Here is a 23,037-nt window from a genome sequence, read left to right as displayed (position 1 = left end):
TAATACCTTTAGATATTTTTTAATAACATGTAACTTCAGTCTTTGCTGTATTTTAAGCCTGTTTTTTTCTGTCTGTTAATTTTGAAAAGAGATCATTGCTTTTCTTTCTTACATGGCAGCTTTTTGCCAATTTAAGGTGAAGAGTTGTTTACTTTAAAGTTCACTTGTTCCAGCCTAAATGATACGGAAAGAATAGGGGGGGAAAGCAAGCCTAATGTTTAAATGCCATATGTACTGATTTATTTTACAGGGATTCCTTTGGGAAAATGCCGAGCCGAAAGTTTGCTGATGGCGAGGTGGTGATGGGCCGTTGGCCCGGAAGTGTCCTGTACTATGAAGTACAAGTGGCTAGTTATGATGATGTTGCTCATCTTTATACTGTTAAGTACAAAGATGGGACTGAACTTGCGTTGAAAGAAAGTGATATAAGGGTGAGTACACATTTATATAATGAGTATTTGGAATGGAATATTGTCTTGATACAAATAAAGCTTAATGTTGGATAATGGTCTTGCAAGTCTTCATTAGCTGTACTTTCAAAGAATTGGTGATAAAGAGTACCTCTTCTCTATGTGACATCTCAAGTAGAAGTTCGCAATGGTGACCCTATTTTCAAAAAAAGCATGATTTTCTTTTTCTTTTAGATGGAAATAGCAGTGATACATTTGGGGGAAAACAACTTTGATCATACAGGAAGTCTATGGCATGATTGCTCATGAAAAAAATAGTTTTGGGTATCTTACAAATGTAGTAATTGGGGTGGATTGGTGCTAATTCAACTTTTTTCCATTTCTAAATAAGAAAATTTGAAAATAAATGCAAGCATGCAGTTAAGTATTACTGTAATTATAACTAGCACATACCCTTTGAGCACACACCTAAAATATCTCTGAATAGCTTGTACAGTCTGAGGTCCCCAAAGGCTTCAAAATGTATTCTGCTCTATTTGTGACAATTTGAGACTTTGGAAAAAGGGTTATGTGTTTATGAGCACATCCCTTCCTTTTCAGATTCCTTTATTATTTCATTTCATGTTCCTAATAAAGGCTTTTAAAACTCCGCATACAAGTTTTATTTCAATTTAAGATGTGATAGTGCATGAGACACAGCTATTCAAATGTTTGCTGTGGTTGATTTTTAAGGCCCATTCTGAAACCTGCGTAAGTTCAAAGCTGACTTGTGTGTCTTTGGGAACTGTAGTTTGGCCTTTTGGTGGCAGTGTCCATGCCCTGTAACTGGCCTTTTCTTCTGGGACAAAATGTTTTTGCCTTGAGGTAGACAACTCTTTTCCCTGCTTTCTAACTTGTCGCTTTCTGCTTGCAGGTTGTTGTTTTTTGCCACCTCAAGATAAGATTTTGCTTTCTTTCCCTCTTTCTTTTAGACACTGTCATCATTCAAGCACAGGAAGAGCCAGTCCTCTTCAAGTTCTCCCTCCAGAAGAAGTAGTAGCAGATCTCGATCTCGATCTAGATCTCCTGGTCGGCCAGCAAAAGGCAGACGTCGTTCTTCGTCCCAAAGCAGAGAACATAAAGAAGACAAGAAGAAAACTGTTCAGGAAACTAACTTAGTTCCACTGGTATTACATTTTTTGTTTGTTTGTTTGTTCTTTGTGTGGGGTTGCTGAATTTCTCTAAAAACAAATGTTTGCTGTTTACAAAAATCTGGTTTATGCATACTGGGTTTATTACTGTAAAAATAGCTGTAGTTTACATTCCCTAAACAACATAATCAGTTGCAAAAGTGTATCTCAGAACTACTTTTTTTTCTTTGAAAGAAAAGTTTTTGACTTGCTGAGTTGTAAGGAAATTCTTGACATGTAAACATACTTTTAAGTTCCAGTTCAGTTTTCTGAGAACTTTACCATCATCGAAACACAAATGCTTTCATATTTTATTATTGAAGCAATTGTTAGCCATATGCTTCTGCTTGTGAAATGGGGCGAAGGAAGGTAGCTGACTTCTAAGATGTATTGTTCAGTACATGGCAGGTAGGCATTAGAATTTGATGTAAAATGAGTTCTGTTTTCATTAATATGGGAAAATTGTTCAAACCATAGTTGTTTAGTTTTTTTTTTTTTTTAAAACCAGAAACCAAGTGAGAATAACACCAGAAGCTACAACGGTGAACCTGAGAGTACAGAAAGAAATGACACATCCTTCATAGCATTGGAGGTAAGAACATTTAACTTGCTCTTAGTTTTATGTTATATTCGTATCTCACTTAGATATCCCTAGAAAGGAGCAATGCAGTCAACAAGGAGAAATAGAATGCAACATAAAAAAAACTTAAGTTAAATAAGTTTGTTGTTCTGTGAGCTAAATTCAGAAGAGAGGGAGATGAAGTTCTCAGAAGGAAAGAGTGCTAGAGCTGTGTAACATTTTTTTTCTTGTGTGTTTATTCCCATCAAGCCCTCACTGGTTGCTTGTGTTCATTCCCATGCTTTTACAGTGTGGATGTTTGGCCATAGAAAGGGAATTAGTATTTTAAAGTTAAATCTGTTCCTTAGTCCTGATTGCTCTTCGTGTATTAGCTAACAGAAGAGAAAAGGGAGTGGGAATGGATTACTTGTACTGGAACTGGTGCTGATATGTAATCATGGCATAGGTGTAAAACTGGTTTTGCCAGTCTCTTCATATAAATTCACAAACTTAAACGTTGCATAGAAATGGAGCAGGTTGTATATTGGTGTTTTATACTGAATAATATTTGCCTAAAAATGAAATAGCGGTGTAATTAAAATCACTAGTAATTTTTTTTCATTCATTAACAGCAGAAGTTCAAACCAGACCTGGATATAGAGCGTGTGCTTGAACACTACAGCTTGCGTCCAAGAAAAGAGGAGAAGAAAAGAGAAGAGATATATTCAGAGAAAAAGATTTTTGAGACTATGAAAACAGAGAAAGCACCACCAAAAACCAAGGAGTTAGAGTTTGGAGGAAGAATTGGTATGTATGCAAATTGTCTTTATAGTTGAAAATTGTACCTTTATGTTTTTTAGTTATTGACCATGCTGTTACATCAAGAACTGGTTTTATAGTTTTTGGACCCTGACTGCAGAATCCATAGTCAGATGACAGTGTTCCATGTAGTCTGCAGTGGGGTTGGTGGCAGTCAAAGAACAGTTACTGTACTTCATTCCCTTGTGAAATAGAGTGAAGGTCTTGAGTCTTCCTTTCAACAGTGAGATTTAAATATTTCCAAATTCAGAAGGGATTAACAAAGTTTTTACATTTTTAAAAATGTTTGAAGTCAGTAGTAAAGTATTCTTTTTTTGTATGGTTTTTTATTTGGTTGGTTGGTTGGTTTTCCCTGTTTGGTGGGATTTTTGGAAAGTGTGTCTGGCTCATTAGGTAACTGGGGGATTGCTGCTCTGACTTCAGGAATAGATAATGACAAGGTCATCTTGATAACTGAAGTTAATATTGAGCTTTATTAGTGGGATCAAAACTCGTTTTTTTTCTTTTTTTATTTTCTATGTTTATCTTCTACTAAGGCATGATGTTTGTTTACAGGGACCTTCATGCTGATATTTTTCCTGCCTGCTACTGTGTTCTACTTGCTGTTGATGTGCAAACAAGATGACCCCAGTATTATGAACTTCCCTCCTCCTCTCCCAGCACTTGAAAGTCTTTGGGAAACTAGAGTGTTTGGTGTGTTTCTTCTGTGGTTTGCCCTTCAAGCTCTATTTTACTTACTGCCAATTGGAAAGGTATGCAGTCCATAAGCAACTGGGTCTTTATGAGTATTTAACTTGTGTGTTGACCTGGAAGGTAGGTTATGTTCTTGATGCAGTGAGCTTGAAAGCAAATTAATTAATTTTCCATATTAAGCTGAAATGTGGCTACTGCAGATTTCTTTAAGCTTGAAATACTGCAGTTTCTTAGTGTCATGGCTCTGCATTTCACAGCCTTAAAGTAGAAGAGGTGGAAGGCATTATGCAGAAGTTCAAATCAATATGTAGATAAAATTTGCTTGATAGCTGAAATTCTTCTAGAATTCTGACTTGTAAATTGACGAACTGTTTGATAATTTCTTACTGCTACACAGTGTTTTGGAATGCAATCTTCATTTATGGGGTGCTATAAAATTTTCTAGCTGTCTGTATGTTGGACAAATGGTCTGTTGCACTCATTTTCTGATTTGTGGGATGCTGGCTGATTCTGAAAGAATAAATAGATGGTTCCATCCTGTTTTTCTGTTGCTATACAGTGATTGGAGATGATCTGTTTTCTTAAGGCTAGTTAGGAAGATATTTATTTTTAAAAAAACATTTTTATTGGAAACTTTAGTCTTTCATTTGATATTCCAAGAATGCTTTTGAGATCAATGCATGATCTTCAGATTGGAACGTGTGCATCTGATTACCTTAATTGAATGTCTTCATAGCAGACATGCATTTCATTTCCCTCCTCTGTCAGAGCACTTTGAATACACTGGTATTTGGTATTTTCTTCTCAGGTTGTGGAAGGCCTGCCTCTTTCAAGTGGAAAGAAGCTGCACTACCGGATAAATGGTAGGTGTGTTGCAGTTGCTTACTCCCAGTCACTACCTGATCTGCAGGGCTCAGTGTTGCAAGGTACAAACAATGAAAGATACGCTCCATGGTCAAACTAGGTGTCTGTTGTAAGTCTTTCCTACAACATGATGAGCCTTTACTTGGAAGAACATGAAGGGCTAACTGCTGCCAGAGGAAAACATTACACTGTGTAGGGCATCTGGTCTGCATGCAGTTGTGACTGGTGACTCCTTTCATACAGCTAAGTCATGCTCATCTGGTAAAGACACTTGCTCTGGGGAAGATGTTCAGGAGTGATCTGAAGAGATTTTATCCCATGTGTCTAGATCATCTTTGATGCCTCTGATTCACAGACTAATAAGAAGTGTGTCTTAATTGATTTAAGATGTTCTTGCCTAGCAAAGAACAACTCTGAGTCCTTATTCAGATCTGATTTAACTTCCTATGAATAAGGCAAATTTCTTGTCTAGGTTTAGAGTACGGTTTAATGTATTACAGCAGTGCTTCTGTTTCAGGCTTAAATAGAAGAGCATACTTTGACTTGCAGGCATTCCAGACTAGTTGTGTGGAGGACACTGTCTAGTGTTATATTACAAAGTTCAGTAGGCTTTTGTAGTCTAGGAAGATGAACCATTTAGAAGCAGAGTGAACTATAGCCTGTGTGAGTGAGTCACGTTGAGGCTGGTTCCAAACGTTTTTGGTTTTGGTCTTGTCTTTAGTAGGGGCATAGTCCTGCAGTATTTGGGTTTTTTGTGGGTTCCCTCCTCCACTCTAATGAAGGGAAAAAATAAGCTACATGATTTAATTTGTTTTAAAAAGAGGAGGTTGGGGGGTGGAATGGGCAGAGAAATTATGTGCTTGCTGCTTCAAATGCAAATTCTTGAAGTTTTCCAACTGAACTTTGGGAAATGTGTGTGTGTGTGTGTGTGTGTGTGTATGTGTGTGTGTTTGTTTTAGTGCTACGAGTATGACTGAGCACTGACTCAGGTTGCCCAGAGAAGATACTCCAAAACCATGTGGGTGTGGTCCTGGCCAACCAACATCCACATGGACCTGCTTGAGCAGGAGGGTTGGCCTGGGTGAGCTCTTGAGCTCCCTTCTAACCTCAACCACTGTGACTCTGGGAAAGGGTTCATAGAAGGTGCCTAGGAACTGTGCAGGACTGCCTGCTAGATTTCGTTCCATTCTATGTGATTTTATAATCTCAAAATACAAAAAGGTTTATGTTCAATTTTTGACTTGATAGTTAATAATTTAATTGCCACTAAATGTGTCAAGGTGTATGTGAATATAACTATTTTCTTCTTCATCTTAAGTGAGTTGTCCCATAGGTAAGATTTTATGACTTGCTATCATTATCCAGTAGTAGTGTCAGTGTCCATTTTTCCACTGAAATCTGAATCCTATGTTATAAAAAATGTAGGAGCATTTGGAGTGTTCCTGCCTCCTGTCCTTCTGATGAGGAGCACAGGGGATTTGAGGGTGTAAATAGAATATCTTAGGTGTATTGTTGAACCTCAAGAGAATGGGATGTGTAAGACCTTATTGAAATACAGACAAATCATGGAAGAAAAAATGCAGAAAGTCCAGACTGGGAAGGTTCTGCTAAAATGATTGGGTTTTTTTAATTATTATTTTGGCTAACATATTTTTCTTCTGTATCCTCCAGGGTTTTATGCTTTTATCTTGACTGCTGCAGCAATTGGAGCTTTATTATACTTTCAATTCGAACTTCATTATTTGTATGATCACTTCATGCAGTTTGCAGTGTCAGCTGCAGCTTTTTCTATGGGACTGAGCATTTTTCTCTATATTCGGTCCCTGAAAGCACCTGAGGAAGAACTAGCACCAAGTGGAAATTCTGGTGAGTAACATTTTTGAATAATTTCTTTCCAATTGTTTGCTGCAGTTTGTTTTGGTTTTGTTTTGAATTGAAGGATAGATTTAGGGCTGGTTATTTTAATACTGTGACTTTCTACCAGTGTAAACTTTCTTTCAAGTTAAATGGCAACTTTATGTTCACACTCAGATACTGTAAAATACTTAAAATTTTAGTGGGATAATCTTAAATAGCTCATGCAAAAATGCCTTGGCTGGTCTAGTCTCCTAGGAGTGAGAGGACAGTTCCCTCTGTTTATAATATCACAGTGTATCAGAGGTTGGAAGGGACCTCAAGAGATCACCAGGTCCAACCCCTCAGCCAGAGCAGGATCACTTAGGGTAGTCTGCACAGGAATGCATCCAGGTGGGTTTGAAAGTCTTCAGAGAAGGAGACTCCACAACCCCCTGGGCAGCCTGTTCCAGTGCTCCATCACCCTCACCTCATGTGGAGGTGAAGTCTTCCATGTTCAAGTTTGAACCCATTGTTCCTTATCACTGTGAACCACCAAAAAGAGCCTGGCCCCTCCACTTGACACCCACCCCTCAGATATTTAGAGACATTGATCAGATCCCCTCTCAGTCTTCTCTTCTCCAGACTAAATAGCCCCAGGGATCTCAGTCTCTCTTCATAGGGGAGATGCTCAAGTCCCCTAATCATCCTCATGGCTCTAGTATTTGTCTAAGAGGCTAGTCTAGCTTGCTTCATAGTGCCCCTCCTAGTGGGCCTTTTCCTGAAACAGCTGGGAATGGAAAGGAAAACTGAAAAAATGTAGCTGTTTTGGCAGTGGGCAATTATGGTGTATTTCTAAATTTTTATTTTGCAGTGCACTTTCAAAAATCTAGTTGGCTGAACTGAGTTTTCAGAAGAAATTTTGATTCATTGATGAGACTGCCTGCCTAGAAAGTATCAGTTATATGCATATGTTTTTGTAGGACAGAGCATAGATTGAGAAGTTGATCAGCATTAAGTTGCCTTTAAAAGTTATCATAGTATGACCAGGAGAGTTAATGAACAGAACATGTTGTGTATTAAAAATGGAGTATTCAGATATCCACAGTTCTTTTATCAGTGCAGCATGTGCATGTCTGAAGTGATGTAGTAAATTATTATAAGTGTTTTTTTCTATGAAAAGTGCAATTCTAGTCTCTCTAAGTGGCATAAGAGCATTCTGTAACAGTTCTGCAAAATGTTATTTGCTAACTTGGTGCAGAGTATCTTGAAGTCAAGGTGTTATGTTTTCCTTATCCATCTCTTTTGATGGACAGCTAAATTGTCACAGCTGAAGGAATTCTTGCTCCCAGAAAACAGCAGTGAAGTAGGAGGAAGAGTAGGATTAATTAATACACCATAGATCGTATTCATAAACTGTGATGTGAGCAACAGGATAAGCCAAAAATAGAGGAGCAAGTGTCAAGAAGAAGCCAACAGTAACTTCTAAGGTGTTTGGTCCTCCAAATTAAAATAGTTGAGTCTCTTAAAGCATAAACCATGTGGGATTTCCTTTGTACTTTGCATATACACTCATTTTCCTTGCTAATGTACAGGCTTAATTTTATTTATAATGAGAGGGAGAACTTTGGTATAAAGTAGGAACTGCTTGATGGAGAGTAGTGCAGTGACAAAGGGAGAGTATTGCTAACAAAAACTGTGTTTTATCTGCAGGGTATTTGGTTTATGATTTTTTTATTGGGCACGAATTAAACCCCCGTATTGGCAGTTTTGACCTCAAATACTTTTGTGAGTTGCGTCCAGGATTAATTGGCTGGGTGAGTCAGTAACGTCAGGTATTTTCTTTAAGTATTGCACAGTTTGCAATATTGCAATATTGCATATTGTCTTTTATATATATACATACGTGTATGTATCTGTGTGTGGGTGTGTGTATATACAAATAAATGGTATTAAGTGTATAGTATGTATTTATAGACAGGAAAAAAACTTTTCAGTTCCATGTTGCCAGTGTTTTAATAAAAAATTTTATTCACTTAAAGAAAATGGTCGCATTTGAGCTTCTTTGCTTTGTGAGCAATGAATCCCCTTCTTAAAGCATTCATCTATTGGTTATACAGCTTCAGAAATGGAGTTAGTTGCAAACTGCGGCTTGTGAAGTAGGTTACGTGTTTAAACTTAGACACTGGTCAAAAGCAGGTGTGTTAAAATTTCCAGTAGTGTACTAGAGAAGACCACTTTCTTTTACAAGAATATTTTTTTTTTTCCTGATCTAGGTTGTTATAAACCTGGCGATGCTCCTGGCTGAGATGAAGATACACAATCTAAGTATGCCATCACTGTCGATGATACTTGTGAATAGCTTCCAGCTTCTCTACGTGGTGGATGCTCTTTGGAATGAGGTAAATGGCAATCATATTTAACTGTTACCGTGCCTAATTACAACGCTAAATGAATGAAGCTTTGTAAATTCAGAATTCCTTCCTCCTTGTATCTAGGAAGCTGTTTTAACTACAATGGATATTACCCACGATGGATTTGGATTCATGCTGGCATTTGGAGATTTGGTGTGGGTTCCCTTTGTCTACAGTCTGCAGGCCTTCTATTTAGTTGGCCATCCTACTACAATTTCATGGCCTGTTGCTGCTGCAATTACTATTCTGAACTGTAAGTTACAGTGACTGTTACTGTTTCTGGCAGGAATGGTGTAGTACTGATTTGAGTTCTAAAGCGAAGCTTGAACTAAGATGCAGTGGTGCTATTTTCTGTATTGCCACAGCTGGTGCAAGCATGTTTGTGGGTAGTGTTTAATACACAGTATTAATAGTATTAAATGAAGGATAAATGAGACCCCCGACTCCTAAGTGTTGTGTTGAGAGGGGTAGATACTCTCTGGAGTTGCAGAAGTGAATGAGAACATGTTGAATGAAGTGTAGCAGATGCCTTTTCAAGTCACTCTGAATGACTGCAAGTGACTTACAAACACGATGGCAAGAGCTTGTTGCCTATGTTGTTTAACAATTTGCATCTCTTCCTGATGCCCCCTAAAAGGAGTGTTTTTTTTTTTGTAAACATGACAAGTTAAACACATGGAAAGAGTACAAAGGCATGCAACTTAGTATGTGCAAGTCTGAGAAATACATCTTTTTTTTTTTTCCCCTTCTCTTTCAGTTATTTTTTTTAACACCTTTATTTGGAGTATATTGTGCTTGTGATTTTTCAATACAGCCTTGAAAAAAACAAATTTAAACTGACTTGTGAAAATGATGGGGGAAATCAATTCCAAAACCAGATAAAACTTCATTGTCTGGTTCTTTTAATAATGTGAACTTGTAAATAGCTGGTCAGCTTGTGAAATGGGCACTGTAGCGAAATACTGGGCTGTTAATCATCGGATCATTGATGGTTGGACTCAGAGGCCTTTTTCAACTGAAACAGTTCTATGATTCTAATAGAGCTGTAGTCTCGCAAACTGCAGCACATCAGCTTTTCTGAATTTTAGGCCCAATGTTACATTAGGAAACTGCAAGTCAGATACAAATGTAAAAGTAGATGTGAAAATAAAGCTGCTCCATTATCTTAAAAACTAGAAAGTAACAGCATATGAGCAGCATTTTTGTCTTGTTAAGGGCTCTGAGAAACAATATATCAGTTACATCTCTGAGGAAAAGACTTGTAACAGAAGTGGCAGAGAGCACGTGAAAGGTTTTGTTAGTGTTTTTTTTTGAAGGAAAGACAACTTGAAAATGCAAATTAAATACTGTTTATTTTCAGGTATTGGATATTACATATTCCGTAGTGCAAACTCTCAGAAAAACAATTTCCGAAGGAATCCAGCAGATCCCAAATTGGCCTGTAAGTGCATTTGTATTCGTACAATTGTTGTTATACGTCTCTTTGTGCTCTTTAAATGCCCGTTTCGGTTGTTGTAATGACTACAACACTGTTCACAGATCTGAAATTTATACCCACTGCAACTGGAAAAGGGCTTCTGGTCACAGGTTGGTGGGGTTTTGTTCGTCATCCGAATTACCTTGGTGACATCATCATGGCTCTAGCATGGTCTCTACCCTGTGGTAAGTTCCTGAAACTAAAGTGTATTTTATCAAAACTCTGGTCTCCTTGAAGCCTTCTCTTTTCCAGACTGAACAACCCTAACTCTCTCAGCCTGTCCTCAAGGCAAGGTCCTCCACCCCTCTGATCATCTTTGTGCCTGAACTCCGGATCTGCTCCAACAGGTCCACGTCCTTATGTTTGGGGCCACAGAGCACCACACATTTCTCCAGGCGAGGTCTCTCCAGGGTGGAGAAAAGGAGGAGGAAGTATCACCTCCCTCAGCATGCTGGCCACTCATAAAATCATAGGATGGTCTGGGTTGGAAAGGACCTCCAAAGGTCATCTAGTCCAACCCCCATCTTTTGGTGCAGACCAGGATATGGTTGGCCGCCTGGGCTGCAAGTGCACATTGATGGCTCCTGTCCAGCTTTTCATCCATAAGTCTGTTCTTTCTATTCTAAGTCGTGTGCTCTGAGCAAAGCCAGAGTTACCATCTATACCCAAAACAGAGTAAACCTTGTGGCTTTTATGGGGCACCTCAGTGCTTCTGGGGTCTTATTTATCGGGGTTTAATAGATAAAAAATTTTAAATATGTGACAGCTTACCATGAACTGAGAGTGAAGTTGTTAGATGTTGAGACTATGAATTTTAAGAATTATTTTGGGGGGATCGGGGGGTGGGTTGTGGATCTTTGCCTATGCCTATAAACATTACGCATTTTTCTTTTTTCATTATCCTGTTGAGTATTTATTAGATGCTTTACAATTAAAGCATAAGATGCCTAGTCCATCACAGGTATGTGTCACCAGCTTAGTACATGTTGGACTTGATGAACTCTGGGATAGATTCAGTGATCTCAAAGGTATTTCTAACCTAAATGATTAGACATTGGAATAGTCTCCCAAGGGAAGTAGAGGATTCCCCTATATTTGGGGACAGTTTTAAGACTCGGCCGGACAGGGTGCCAGGCTGTCCTACTTCAGCTGTGCTATTGTTGGACCAGATGATCCTTGGGGTCCCTCCCTTCCAATCTGGCATGCTGTGATTCTCTGTCACTGGTAGCTAACATTTCTGGATTATGTTTTTGGTTTTGTTTTTGTTTCCCTGTATGCCAAGTAACTTTTTCACTTTATCCTACAGGTTTTAATCATATTTTACCTTATTTCTACGTGATATATTTCATCTGCTTGCTTGTTCATCGAGAAGCTCGTGATGAACATCACTGTAAGCAAAAATATGGCTTGGCATGGGAAAAGTATTGTCAGCGTGTACCGTACCGCATCTTTCCTTACATCTACTAGAGCACTCCAGATGCCTGATTTGCAGATTCCTTCTAAAGTTAGTTTTTCGTGCAAATAAAAATATACCTCTTACCTTTGCACTTGGTCTATTTGTTATTTAGGCTTTTTATAAAAAGAAAAAAAAACCACAAAAAACAAAAAACCAACAACGAAAAAGTGACCAAACAGTGGAGTGCATCAACAGGTATCTATGAGTCCTCTTATACATGAGTTATGTGAACTGACTGTGACTTTAATTTTTAAAAAATTGTGATTTTTAAAATGTCTTGGAGCCCTAATACTTCACCTTAATTTTTATCTAGAATCTTGAGTTTACATTGTGTGTTTTCTTTTTTTTTTTTTTTAATGCCTTTATTAAGCACTGTGATGTAAATTATATTATTTTCGTAATACAATAAATACAGAAATTCCATCCAGGCTTTTTTTTTTTTGGGTGTTACTTGTACCATGTAACTTCAGATGTCTGACTTACTTGCCTGAATTTGGAATCTTTTTGGTCAGTGGAGCTGAAAGCAGAGGATTTGACCTATGAGGGGCCTGTGCTGCTGGCAAGTGCTGCACTGCAGCCCCAGGCCAAGAGGTAACAGCTCACCTGGGTGAGTGTCCCCCCTCCTGGCTTTTCATTAATAGGAATTTTTGGTCAGGGAGGGTCATGTGGCCCCTCCCTGCCCTGCACCTGCAAGAGAGACTCAAAGCAGTTTCAGCACCAAACAGAATCAGGGATTCTGAGCTGCCATTGGCAGTGCCCCTGACCCTAGAGAGTTCAGACTCCTGAAGGTATATGATGCAAACACCGAGTTCAGCTGTGGGCAGAGGAATGAACCCAAATCCTGCATCTGGCATTAAACACAGGGTTACAAAAGGTGTAGTGGATGTGTATTTGACAGAAAAAAATAAAATGACCGCAGTTGGCTTCTTTTTGTAAAATATCTTTTGTACCATAGCATTTACCCAGTGTGTATAATAAAGCCTCCACCTTTTTACTGTACAGTGTTTGGATTTTGATAATGCCATAGCTTTTTTTTTTTTTTTTTTTAGAAGCAGGAGAAATCAGCAGATTAAATCCATTGCCAGTAACTTAAAAAAAAAAAAAAGAAAAAAAAATTCATTTGGATTAAAGGTCTTTTTTGTAAATTAATGTATTAATTCTGGCAACAACTGAAGTGCTCCTTTAAATATTTGTATCGACTCACATGCTATGAAAATACAGGAGATGCTCCTCAATCCAAAGTTGTGTTTTTTAATTTGGCATTGCTACCTCATCTGTAGGTTTTGCCTTTTGTACTGTTGCAGATAGAGAAAATAGCTATTTTTTTGCTACTGCTATTTAAAACAACCTTGTTTGTTTGGTTTTTTTTTTTTACATGAGCCTGTGGTTAAACTTAACCACTTTCTAATATATTTTTGTACATATTTGACTTTTAAACTAATGTATGTGTTGCAGTCACTAGCTGTGTTCCTTGTCTAACTGGCTGTAAATTGAATGCCCTTGCAGTATTTACTTCCTAAGTAGAATAATTTTCTATTTTCCTGAAATAATCTCGCATTAATGAGCTAGCTTCTACTCTTGTCACAACTGAGACCTTCTCACCTGCTTCACAGGTGAGGTTTTATAGCACAAATGGTCAGAAAAAAAGCTTCTTGTAGTCATAGTGCAAGTGCCACGATATTTACTGGCAGGAAGGTTCTTAATAACTCAGAATGTTGCTAATTTTCATCAATGAAGTTAAGTTTTTAAAAATGTTGATGTAATTGAAATCTAGCACGTGGTTTTTCTTTTTTTTTTTTTTTAAATAAGAGAACTCTCTATTTTGTACACAGGCATTTTTTTAAGAGAATTGTACATTTGAAGTGTATATAATGTAGCTTGATTGTGACAGCCTCCTCTAAAAAATTTGTTTGTTGGTGTTGTAAGGAAAGTGCTTTAAGACAAGTACTTTGATTCTTGGAAGCAAATCGTAGTGCCTGTAACAAGACTGAAGAGCATGTACTCCTGTGAAGTAGCAGGTTGAACTGGGATGCTTGTTTTCAATGGTTGCTCAATGGATTAGCACAGATGAGAGCGTTTAGCATTTGAAGAATTAACACCAATTTGCAGCTGGTGTTCTAAAATGTAGGGAAGCAGAGGCAGGGTGGGACAGTTCCAGCTCCTCAGTGGGTAAACCAGGAGCTGCTCCTGCCATCCCAGTTCTCTCTGTTACCACACAAGGTTGTTAACATGTAAGTGGGAGCCCTTGTCTTTCACAAACAGATCTTGAGCAATGACAACTTCAGTTTATTTTTTACATGCTGAGTTTTATGTGAATTTGATTTTGAAGTAATTCTTTTAATACGATCAACAAAAATAAAGCTTTTGCTTAAACTTCGGTGGTGTGGGGGTTTTGTTTGGTTGGGGTTTTTTCAGTTCATGGTAGTTTATTAAGTAAAGCTGCAAATTTGCTGAAGTTCTTTTTTGTGTCTGTAGTTGTGGGTTGCCTGTTACAAACTCATGAATGGTGTTTCTCTTAACCCGTCTGGGAAGTATAAGGAAAGGAGGAGTCCATTTAAACAGAGATCTCCATTTCTCCCACTTCTCACTGTGCAAATGTTTACAGGTCCACCATCAGCCTGAGAGCACCTTTGTTCTTTGAATCAGCTCTGTCTGTGTCAGCTACTTTGCTTGCAGGCCTGGACTGAAGAAAATTGAAGTGCTAAGAAGTAGGTGGCAGGGCAGGAGAAGGAAAAGCGGGCTCAAAAACCTCAGTGGACAGTAACTTTATTTGTTACTGAACTAGGGAAAACCAATTACTAGAAAGGATGATAGCTTCAGAGAAATGAAGGAGAAAATATTTCCCCCACCTCACTCCACCCTCCTTTCAGAGAGTTGTAGAGAGCAATGAGGTCTCCCCTCAGCCTCCTCTCCTCCAGACTGTACATACACACACACACACACAGGGCCGCCTTCACTCTGCACAGCCAAATGCTAATGTGACCAACTTGTCTTGAGGTCCCCAAGACCGGAGCTGTGTGTGCATGAGCTTCTCCACTCTTCCTAGGACAAGCTTCTCAGGATTCTTTCGCTGCCTATAGTCCCTGCTGGAGCCCTGTGTTGCTAGGTTTAGGCAGCCTGACTGAGGAGGAGCCCTTCTTGCTCACGCAGTGCAAACTGCAGAAAGTTCTAAATGTTAATCAACTGACCAGAAAGAATCAGTTTAAAGCTGGAAACTGGATTAAGTGCATTTGTGTGAAAGTGGCTGTGATACCTGTGATAGCTTAGGAACATAAGTGGAAATGAGTGGCGAGGGCAAGAAAAAGGAGGAGTTCAACTCAGAGTCACATTCAAATTCAGATAATTTGCTTTTGGCAACACATCTTCAGGAAAGCTCCATACCAGAACTATTATTAGGAAAACCTTTCTGCAAGGAAGATAAAGGATGCGCATGCAAAGTTGTTAAAAAAAAAAAAAAATTAATGAACCAAAGCAGAACTAGACCATGATTTTTTCTACTTGTGATTTCATAATCTTGTCAAGAGTCCTCTGAAGGCAAACTGATCCTCCAGACAAACGAGAGACAACAGAATCGTGTGGCAAGTGCTGTGTGTGTATCTGCTTATCACAGCCTTCAGGGAATGGAAGTTTGCCAGATAAAAAAAATTCTCAATTTCCCACCAAAATAACAGCTGAAAGTCTCAAAAGCTTTTAGGACTGCAACCATAGAATTGCTTTGGCTGGAATAGGCCTGTAAGATCATCAACCTAAGCCCACTGTGCCCAAACCACGTCCCAAAGTGCCATGTCCACAGGTGCTGCAGCATGTCCAGAGAAGGGCAGCTAAGCTTGTGGAGGGCCTTGGAACACAATTCCTATGAGAAAGGGAAGGAAGGTAGAGAGGGAGGGAGGGAGGAAGGAAGGGAGAGAGGGAGGGAGGGAGGAAGGAAGGGAAGAGGGAGGGAGGGAGGAAGGAAGGAGGAAGAGGGAGGGAGGAAGGAAGGAAGGAGGAAGAGGGAGGGAGGAAGGAAGGAAGGGAGAGAGGGAGGGAGGGAGGAAGGAAGGGAGAGAGGGAGGGAGGGAGGAAGGAAGGGAGAGAGGGAGGGAGGTAGGAAGGGAAGGAGGGAGGGAGGAAGGAAGGAAGGGAAGGGAGGGAGGAAGGAAGGGAGGGAGGAAGGAAGAAAGGAAGGAAAGGAAAGAAGGTAGGGAGGAAGGGAGGGAGGGAGGAAGGAAGGGAGAGAGGGAGGAAGGAAGGGAGAGAGGGAGGAAGGAAGGGAGAGAGGGAGGAAGGAAGGGAGAGAGGGAGGAAGGAAGGGAGAGAGGGAGGAAGGAAGGGAGAGAGGGAGGAAGGAAGGGAGAAAGGGAGGAAGGAAGGGAGAAAGGGAAGGAAGGGAAGGAGGGAGGGAGGGAGGAAGGAGGGAAGGGAGGGAGGAAGGAGGGAAGGGAGGGAGGAAGGAGGGAAGGGAGGGAGGAAGGAAGGAAGGAAGGGAGGGAGGATGGAAGGAAGGAAGGAAAGGAAGGAAAGGAAGGAAGGTAGGGAGGGAGGAAGGAAGGGAGGGAGGGAGGAAGGAAGGGAGGGAGGGAGGAAGGAAGGGAGGGAGGGAGGAAGGAAGGGAGGGAGGGAGGGAGGAAGGGAGGGAGAGAGGGAGGAAAGAAGGAAGAGAGGGAGGAAGGAAGGAAGAGAGGGAGGAAGGAAGGAAGAGAGGGAGGAAGGAAGGAAGAGAGGGAGGAAGGAAGGAAGAGAGGGAGGAAGGAAGGAAGAGAGGGAGGAAGGAAGGAAGAAAGGGAAGGAAGGAAGGAAGAAAGGGAAGGAAGGGAAGGAGGAAGGGAGGAAGGAGGGAAGGGAGGGAGGAAGGAAGGAAGGAAGGGAAGGAGGGAAGGGAGGGAGGGAGGAAGGGAGGGAGGAAGGGAGGGAGGGAGGAAGGGAGGGAGGGAGGAAGGGAGGGAGGAAGGGAGGGAGGGAGGAAGGGAGGGAGGAAGGGAGGGAGGAAGGGAGGAAGGAAGGGAGGAAGGAAGGGAGGAGGGAGGGAGGGAGGAAGGGGGGAGGAGGGGAGGGAGGGAGGAGGTGAGGGAGGGAGGAAGGGGGGGAGGGAGGAAGGAAGGAAGGAAGGGAGGGAGGGAGGAGGGGAGGAAGGGAGGGAGGAAGGGAGGACGGGAGGAAGGAGGGAGGGAGGGAAGGAGGAAGGGAGGGAGGAAGGAAGGAAGGGAGGGAGGAAGGGAGGAAGGAGGGAGGGAGGGAAGGAGGAAGGGAGGGAAGGAGGAAGGGAGGGAAGGAGGAAGGGAGGGAAGGAGGAAGGGAGGGAAGGAGGAAGGGAGGGAGGAAGGGAGGGAGGAAGGGAGGAAGGAGGGAGGGAGGGAAGGAGGAAGGGAGGGAGGAAGGAAGGAAGCCAGAACTGAATACAATATTCCTACCAGGGCTGAGTAGAGGGGAAGGAGCACCTCTCGACCTACTAACTACACCCCAAGAGACTCTTGGTCACAAGGGCACATTGCTGGCTCCCAGTCATCTCTCTGTCCACCAGGACTCCCAGGTTCCTCTGATGGTCAGTCTCATGCTAAGAAAGGTTTCTTCTTCTTTAAAAAAATAAAAGTTATTTTATTTATTTAACGCACTATTTAATCTTCAGCTCCTATGTGGTCATCCTTCTTAACTATTTTTTCTTAACTACTTGTAAAAATATTAGCAATTCACCCCACCTATAGTAGAATTTGTTAGCAGAAGACTACTTGGGTCCTTCTCATGAAGGGAAAAACCCAGCACATCTATAATATCAAATGCATTTATAATATCACGTGGCCCAAGCTGAGATGCTTTTTGGGATACAACAGAATTAAACTTGTACTTTAAAAAAAAAAAAAAAATGAAGCACAAAAAACTGACTCCAGAGATTAATTTTCTTTTGAAAAATTACTAAATGCTTAGAACGAACTTTCAACCCTTTCAATAATTGATGTCTAGCATACAATCTGCAGAAAAATTAAGATAATAGTTTGTCTGCTATTAGAGTAATTGACTTTTTCAGCAATAGCTGTAAGATTCACAGCACTATTATCCAATTCCTCCTTCTTGTACAAATCAAGCACTGCTCCAAAATTCAGACTGCAGCTTAAATCTCTTAAAAATCATTCCTAGTAAAGGACATCAATTAATCATCTTCCCATCCCTCAGAGCATCAGGGCTGAGAAATCTCTGACACAAATTGGAATATTTAAAGAGAAAACCGTTCTGAAGAGGAAAGGTCTTGTTCTGCTACCATGCAAAACGGAGAGAAGCCAAGGCTATAATCTTCAGGTTTCATTTTCCTCATATATTTTTAGTGCTAAGGAAAGCAAAAGCTTGTCAGGAGGTATTCTGTTGGAAATGTGTGCTGATTTCTTTGGATCAGTTTGTCTCCATTCAGAAGAAAAGCTCCACCAAAGAGTCACTTAGCCCCACAATCAATGAGGGAAAGCAGATGTTACAGCTGGGATGGCATGTCCCCAGGAGTATTTGTTTGCCTCAAAAAATTCATGCTTCCAAGAGTTCTGAAATTAAAGAGATTATATTTAATAGCATCCTTCATGAGTCTTCCCAAACACTGCTTGAGCCCTCAGGAATTCCCAGTTGTACACTAGCAAAGTTTGAGGACACACTGGAGAGCAAGCAATCCAGGAGAGAACAAAGCTTTCTCAGTGAGCATCAGGCCAAGACTTTTACATCATGAAAGAAGGGATATTATCCTATCAAAGCATAGTACAGTGTCTTTATTTGATCTAGGGAGAACCCCTGCTCTCCTCTGTTTGATGGTAGCGTTGAGGCAGCTTTGCCCATTTGTGGTACATGCCCGGCAGAGGGCTCTAATATATCAACGTTTCTTCAAAGGTGCTTTTCAGCAGAACTGGGAACAGCAACTGGAGCAGCACACCCCTGCAGCCTGCTTTCCCCAGCCACGTCTGATGGCCAGAGACATGCCACCGACACAGAGATGTGCTCCTCTACCTGAGCTTCAGCCTGTGGCAACTCTCAAATCCCCTGGGAATGGAGATTTCTTTCTGAAGAAGCTTTGCTTAAGTCTTCTGTTTGGTTGGATTTTTTGTGTAACATGAAATACAGATATGATTCTTAAGTGTCTTCATTAAGACTAAAGAAAAAATTAATTTTCACCACTATCTGAATAGCAAAGCCACAAATTTGCAATCTCACACTTCACCTCCATGCTTGACATGGAATTTTTCTATGTTCAATTCCTTTAAAGCAGTTGCTATTTTGTAGAGTACTAGTAAACAAAAGAAATCCTGCAGCTACCTGAAATGAGGTTGTAGCAGGTGTTTTCTCCCTAGTAACAAGTGATAGGATGAGAGGAAATGGTCTGAAGTTATACCAGGGAAGATTTAGAGTGGATATTAGAAGAACCTTCTTCACTGGAAGGGTTCTGAAACACTGGAATAGCATCCCAGGGGAAGTGGTTGAATTCCCATTAAAGATTAAAAGACACAGAAATGTGGTGAGGAAGAAAATGGTGTAGCACTAGACTTGGTAGAGTTAGATAATGGTTGAACTCAATTATCTTAAAAGGTCTTTTCCATCTAAACAATTCTATGATTCTATGTCCCTATAATTTTCCCAGCAATCTAAACTGTAGTTTAATACAAACCTCATTAACATTTGAAGTAAGAGCTTATGTCATTTGAGTCACAGTCCTCACTATCAATACAGACTGGGGGATGAGGTGATAGAAGGCAACCCTGGGGAGAAGGGCTTAGGGATGCTGATGGATGAGAGGCTGGACCTGAGCAGACAGGGTGCACTTGTAGCCCAGAAGGCCAATCCCATCCTGGGCTGCATCAAAAGAAGCATGGCCAGCAGATCCAGAGAGGTGATTCTGCTATTTTGCTCTGCTCTGGCGACACCTCACCTGGAGTACTGCATCCAGCCCTCCACACAGGACGTGATGGAGCTGGTCCAGACGAGGACCACGAAAATGATCAGGGGGTTGGAACACCTCTGCTACAAAGACAGGCTGAGGGAGTTTGGGTTGTTCAGCCTGGAGAAGAGAAGGCTCAGGGGAGACCTAATAATGACCTTCCAGTACCTGAACAGGGCCTACAAGAAGGATGAAGAGAAACTGTTTACCAAGGCTTGCAGTGATAGGATGAGGGGCAATGGTTTCAAACTAGAGAAGAGTAGATTTAGACTGGATGTTAGGAACAAGTTCACAATGGTTTCAAACTAGAGAAGAGAAGATTTAGACTGGATGTTAGGAACAAGTTGACAATGGTTTCAAACTAGAGAAGAGAAGATTTAGACTGGATGTTAGGAACAAGTTCACAATGGTTTCAAACTAGAGAAGAGTGGATTTAGACTGGATGTTAGGAACAAGTTCACAATGGTTTCAAACTAGAGAAGAGTGGATTTAGACTGGATGTTAGGAACAAGTTCACAATGGTTTCAAACTAGAGAAGAGTAGATTTAGACTGGATGTTAGGAACAAGTTCACAATGGTTTCAAACTAGAGAAGAGTAGATTTAGACTGGATGTTAGGAACAAGTTCTTTACCATGAGGGTAGTGGAACACTGGAAGAGGCTGCCTGGGGAGGTGGTTGAGGCCCCATCCCTGGAGATATTCAAGGTGAGGCTCAACAGGGCTCTGGGCAACCTGATCTAGCTGAGGATGCTCCTGCTGACTGCAGAGGGGGTTGGACAAGATGACCTTCGAAGGTCCCTTCCAACCCAGACCATTCTATGATTCTATAATTTATACCAGAGTCATAGAACTATAGAGGTTGCAAGAAACCTTTGACATCACCAAGTCCAAGTGCTCACCTAGAGCTCACAATCCCACCACTACTGCTAGGCCACTGCCACTAAAATCATGTCCCTGAGCACCACATCCATGTGTCTGAACAACCTCGGTTCCTTCAGCTGCACCTCCTAAGTCTTGTGTTCAGGACCCTCACCAGCATTGTTGCCCTTCTCTGGACCTGCTCCTCAGTGTCCTTCTTGAAGTGAGGGGCCCAAAACTGTACCCAATATTTGGGGTGTGGCATCCCTAGTGCCAGGTAGAGGGGCCAATCACATCTGCTGGCCACGCTATTCCTGATGCAGGCCAGGATGCCATTACCCTTCTTGGCCACCTGAGCACACTGCTGGCTCATATTCAGCTCGCCATCAACCAAAGTCCTAAGCTTTTGGGCTGCAGTTCTCCCCCAGTTGGTGTTTTACCTTTCACACAATTTACAGCAGCACTGACCTACAATGAGCCATTTTCTGAGCTGTACAAAGTATACTGAAGAAAAACAGTCTTCCTGAAACTGCTAGCTCCATGCAGCTGTAATGCAGAGTCCCTGTTTATCTACAGGACTACACTGTCTTAGCTACATGCAAAATACCCACTCTAAGTACAGTCACTAATATTTCTGATAAGAGATGGCTATATCTAGAGATGTAATTATAAAAAGGAAAGGTAGTACAAAAATAAGACCTCTTCTAATATCATAATTGTCTGACGAAGTGCACCTGGTATTATTCTGTGCCATCTTAAAAATGGAACTGAATGAAACAAACCAAACCAAAACAAAGTATTTCTTCTTGGCATTATGAAAACTCCCCATCAATATTTGAATGGTAACAGTACTATAGATAATATGACTTAATGAATTACAATCGTCTGGACATTTTCAATGCTGACACTGCATCAGCTCTCTTCATTACACACGTTTAAGACTCAGCTTGACAGGCTGCTGGCCCGTCTCATTTAAACTGCACTTACCTAGAAAGGTTGCACCAGATGATCCTTTTGAGTCCTTTCCAACCTGGCATTCCGTGATTCTGTGATGTCTGTTTTGGGAAGCTACAGAATATTAGATTAGGTATCAACGAGCTCCTCCAGAAATACATTTTCCTAAAGTTTCTTCCATCAAGTTAGTCATGTGTTGTACCCATGCATAGAAAAACATAATTTTCACAACTTCATCTAAATGAAATGCTAATTAGGTGTCATGGAAGGGCCAAACAGGCCCAGCACAAACCCCAGACAGACCCTGATGTGTCTAGACATGGTCCCTCTCTCCCCCTCTCTTTCCTTTAGAAAGTCAGGGTAACATGGGAAAAGGAACAAAGGGGACAGGACCTTGTGTGTCTGGGTAAACAAGTCTGCTTCTGAGGTAAGAGCACATGTACTGGCCACTGCTCCTCCCTGACCAGGCTTATATTTCTGCCTTTTATGGCCACAGCATAGCAGAACCCCTTTTCATTGGGTAACTATGTGCTGGCTGCAGTTGCCCTATTGGCCCAACTGAATCTCGGGTAAGATATATATACAGTCCTTGCCTTGCTTAAACCTTGCCTGAATTGGCTCGGACCAGCCTTGCCTGAAGTTGCCTGGCCCAGATCCTGAGATAAAAGCTATGAGCTTACCTGCAGCAAGCTAGAGAAGCCACGAGCTTAGGATCTGAAGCCAAGCCTGCTTCCCCTTGCAACTAGAATTTCGCCATGCCTCAGTTTACCGAGGACAAAGCAAATGCTGTTATGAAGAACGCGTCGAAAGCTGCCCGCCGTCCGCTGAAGCCAAACGCCTGTTGTGAAGAACACGTCGAAAGCTGCCTGTCGTCCGCTGAAGCCAAACGCCTGTTGTGAAGAACACGTCGAAAGCTGCCTGTCGTCCGCTGAAGCCAAACGCCTGTTGTGAAGAACACGTCGAAAGCTGCCTGTCGTCCGCTGAAGCCAAACGCCTGTTGTGAAGAACACGTCGAAAGCTGCCTGTCGTCCGCTGAAGCCAAACGCCTGTTGTGAAGAACACGTCGAAAGCTGCCCGTCGTCCGCTGAAGCCAAACGCCTGTTGTGAAGATCACGTCGAAAGCTGCCCGCCGTCCGCTGAAGCCAAACGCCTGTTGTGAAGATCACGTCGAAAGCTGCCCGCCGTCCGCTGAAGCCAAACGCCTGTTGTGAAGATCACGTCGAAAGCTGCCCGCCGTCCGCTGAAGCCAAACGCCTGTTGTGAAGAGCACGTCGAAAGCTGCCCACTGTCCGCTGAAGCCAAACACCTGTTGTGAAGAACACGTCGAAAGCTGCCCGTCGTCCGCTGAAGCCAAACACCTGTTGTGAAGAACACGTCGAAAGCTGCCCGTCGTCCGCTGAAGCCAAACGCCTGTTGTGAAGAACACGTCGAAAGCTGCCCGTCGTCCGCTGAAGCCAAACGCCTGTTGTGAAGAACACGTCGAAAGCTGCCCGCTGTCCGCTGAAGCCAAACGCCTGTTGTGAAGATCACGTCGAAAGCTGCCCGCCGTCCGCTGAAGCCAAACGCCTGTTGTGAAGATCACGTCGAAAGCTGCCCGCCGTCCGCTGAAGCCAAACGCCTGTTGTGAAGAACACGTCGAAAGCTGCCCG

General features: G+C 41.7%; 1 protein-coding gene across 3 annotated transcripts; it reads left to right on the top strand.

Moving 5' to 3' along the window:
• The first annotated feature begins 245 nt into the window (after positions 1-245).
• On the top strand, positions 246-11,728 carry LBR (lamin B receptor). Of its 3 annotated transcripts, XM_054394632.1 has the most exons (14): positions 246-431; positions 1,382-1,576; positions 2,088-2,171; positions 2,672-2,674; positions 2,771-2,945; positions 3,513-3,709; positions 4,459-4,513; positions 6,186-6,380; positions 8,061-8,164; positions 8,624-8,749; positions 8,846-9,014; positions 10,122-10,202; positions 10,301-10,423; positions 11,545-11,728. In XM_054394632.1, exons 1-14 carry the CDS (start codon positions 267-269, stop codon positions 11,703-11,705), a joined length of 1,833 nt encoding a protein of 610 aa, XP_054250607.1. In that variant the 5' UTR covers positions 246-266; the 3' UTR covers positions 11,706-11,728. The 3 variants fall into 3 exon arrangements, with proteins under 3 accessions (XP_054250607.1, XP_054250598.1, XP_054250588.1); XM_054394623.1 differs by lacking the exon at positions 2,672-2,674 and having other exon boundaries at positions 267-431; positions 2,774-2,945; XM_054394613.1 differs by lacking the exon at positions 2,672-2,674 and having other exon boundaries at positions 267-431.
• Positions 11,729-23,037: the final 11,309 nt, after the last annotated feature.

Source organism: Indicator indicator, chromosome 2 (genome assembly GCF_027791375.1).
Source record: "Indicator indicator isolate 239-I01 chromosome 2, UM_Iind_1.1, whole genome shotgun sequence".
NCBI lineage: Eukaryota > Metazoa > Chordata > Aves > Piciformes > Indicatoridae > Indicator > Indicator indicator.
Note: the sequence above shows the minus strand (reverse complement) of the source record. Positions and strands in the feature narration are given on the sequence as shown.

What these genes read in the sequence shown, in the direction of transcription:
- LBR (XM_054394632.1), top strand. Translation starts at nt 267, where the DNA reads ATGCCGAGCCGAAAGTTTGCTGATGGCGAGGTGGTGATGGGCCGTTGG. An exon ending in TGCAATTACTATTCTGAACT is followed by an intron (nt 9,015 to 10,121) that starts GTAAGTTACAGT and finishes GTTTATTTTCAG; the next exon opens with GTATTGGATATTACATATTC. An exon ending in AGCAGATCCCAAATTGGCCT is followed by an intron (nt 10,203 to 10,300) that starts GTAAGTGCATTT and finishes CACTGTTCACAG; the next exon opens with ATCTGAAATTTATACCCACT.